Source organism: Macrobrachium rosenbergii, chromosome 22 (genome assembly GCF_040412425.1).
Source record: "Macrobrachium rosenbergii isolate ZJJX-2024 chromosome 22, ASM4041242v1, whole genome shotgun sequence".
NCBI classification, from domain to species: domain Eukaryota; kingdom Metazoa; phylum Arthropoda; class Malacostraca; order Decapoda; family Palaemonidae; genus Macrobrachium; species Macrobrachium rosenbergii.
Genome location: NC_089762.1, coordinates 4,962,476 through 4,964,975, shown reverse-complemented (window position 1 = coordinate 4,964,975; position 2,500 = coordinate 4,962,476). Strand labels below are relative to the sequence as shown.

At 48.2% G+C, this 2,500-nt stretch overlaps 1 protein-coding gene across 1 annotated transcript in view; it reads left to right on the top strand.

Annotated features, from left to right (window-relative positions):
• Positions 1-2,500, top strand: part of lft (lowfat) — a 298,961-nt gene that overhangs the window by 6 nt on the left and 296,455 nt on the right. Inside the window, exon 1 of the mRNA XM_067124176.1 lies at positions 1-1,015. This exon is cut by the window's left edge and continues 6 nt beyond it. Coding sequence (XP_066980277.1) covers positions 796-1,015 — 220 coding nt within the window. The 5' untranslated portion in view covers positions 1-795. The remainder of the gene's footprint in view (positions 1,016-2,500) is intronic.

The window sequence follows — 2,500 nt, the reverse complement described above, 5'->3', positions numbered from 1 at the left end:
GTCGTCTTTGTTATGGTTGCCTGTCTACCTGAGCTGCACCTTCTCATCGTCGCATTGATTACTATCTTTTTTGCATATTTCGCGCCCGGAGCGGCGCAATTTGATATTTCGTTTCAGAAATTCTCTTTCGCAGAAGTAAATAATCGGTTAGCGGTATCGGCGTGTGGCTAGTCAGCTCCAACCAACTCTAGAACAACATTAGTCTAATCTGCGACTCTCGTAACTCATCCTGGAAACTTCATCCCGCCTCTGCTAGATGGCAGCACCTTTGATATATCCTTGCGCGACACTCGTAGGGCCCCGGGCCACCATCACATTTTATGTATTCGGACGATTTGCGCCCCTTTCACAACCAGCGACAATTGATTCGGGAAAGCATGCCAGTGTAACACGGCGATTCATACGAAGGTTCCACCGTTGACAATCAAGGGGCCGTGTAAATTCAGGGTCGGAGTTCTGGAAGGAACTAGTTCCAAAGCGGACGGTGTAAAGTGGGCGGGCAAGGCCGCCGCCAGCTGCAAGAGTAGTATGGCGCCGTTCGTCGCGCTCGTCACTTCGTGAGGATGCGTCGGGTTGCAAGAGAAGGCCGCTTACACACATTCCCGCATCTCCATGAGCGCAACTAATTGTATCCCGTATATAAAGGTTGACGTGGAACGACGATCCCAGTCAGTCCTCTTTGGTCTGTGGCGGTGAGTGAGCTGGCGGCCCGCCCTGCTTGCTGCTTGCAGTGTGTCCTTTCGCTGGCTGCTGCTTGCTTGCTTGCTTGCTGCAACAATCGTCCCGGCGTCCACCATGAGCAGTCGCATGCAGTCAACAAGACCGCCCCCGTCACTTGTACATGGGGGTGGAGGTGGTGGCAAGAATAAGGGCGGGGCCACGGGTGGCACAGGCGGTCATAGGCCGCCCTCTGCCACCTCTGGTGCCCATGACCAGCGTGCGAAGACTATCCTGAAGGAAGCCGTGGACGCAGTCGTCAACAGTTTCGCCAAACACACGCAGGGCTACGGCAGAGGTACGTAGCGTCTACAGTCTCCTTCTTTCCTCCAGACTCTCTCTCTCTCTCTCTCTCTCTCTCTCTCTCTCTCTCTCTCTCTCTCTCTCTCTCTCTCTCATGTGTTAATTGTCGCCCACGGCTGTTATCATAAATATGATAGGTTAACTTTTGCCGTCTATGTTGGCAACTGCAGCAACTCTATTCTTTATCCCCTCCTCCTCCTCGTCGTCGTCGTCCTCCTCCTCTTCCTCCACCTCCTCCCCTTCCCCAATCTTTTTTTTTTCGTTATTTTTTTCTCTCCTTTACATCTTCCCATGTGACGAAGTCTTTGTGCAAGGCCAAAATTCTAACCATTATTGTAACGAAACCTCTTGAAGGGAACAGATCATGCAGCAGTGTCAAAAGAACACCAAGTGCAATATTTATTTATATATGCTGTTTACGTTTTAAAGACGAACTGTATCGAGCAGACAGACTAAGCTAGCTAGCACAGCCCCTGTCGTCTTTCTGCGTAGTCTGGTTTCCTTATACTGCTGTAATACACACCCACGCAATCACATGCATCGATGAATACATATGTTTAGCTTGCAGGTGTTTGTTCGTACTTCTTCTCAAGTGCACGGGAGCAATAGGTGGATTTAATCATCCCATATTCGGGTGTCTGCGAAGTCTTGATAACGATATGACGATCAAAGCAGCTAGGAAAAGTTGATTTCTTGAATGCATTCCTCCTCGGTGGTGTGACACGTTTACAAAGTCTAAGAAATCAGCCGTTTGTTCCCAAAGCTTGCCCGAACTAGCTTGCGGTCTTGCTTGCTGGCATAAGGCCAGCCTAAAATAAATCCACTACAACAGTCTTATGACCTACAACTCGCGGAGATGCATTTTCTAGCCATAAAATGTAACTGTCTGGTGCTTGAAGTCACCGTCCTTAGATTGGGAGACTAGACCGTAAGTTTTTAGAGCTCTTCAGTGAAATTTCTGAGACTTCGTCATAAAGAATGAAGGAGCGTTAAAAAATCGGTCTTAAAATATTCACAGAAGGGAGAGTGCCTTATTGGTGATACCGTTTTCTGAAATCACAGGAACACCAATGCAAGTGACTGGTGCATTCTTGTACATCATCTCTGGGAGGTGCTTTGGTAATCTATATGCCTCCAGTAGTAATTTAAAACAGGAGGGTTGGAAGGTGATTGTGGGTGATGAATGCGAATAAAAGAATAGAAAATTGAAGTTGTTGATGAGAATTGTTTGGGTATAATGTGTGTGTGTGTGTGTGTGTGTGCGCGCGCGTGTGTGGTGGGTATCGTAGGGGGAATTACTGCAAGACTGGACAATGAGATAACTCGAAGGAATGAAAAGAATAACTTGGTGGAAGGTTGCTTCGGGGTCTTGAGATAGTCTGGTCTCTCAGGAATAAGGGAGGATAGTTGGTACGTGACAAGTGCATAATTCAGTCGTGTTGGGGGGAGGGGGGAGGGTGAGCAGAAAAAGACCTTGAAG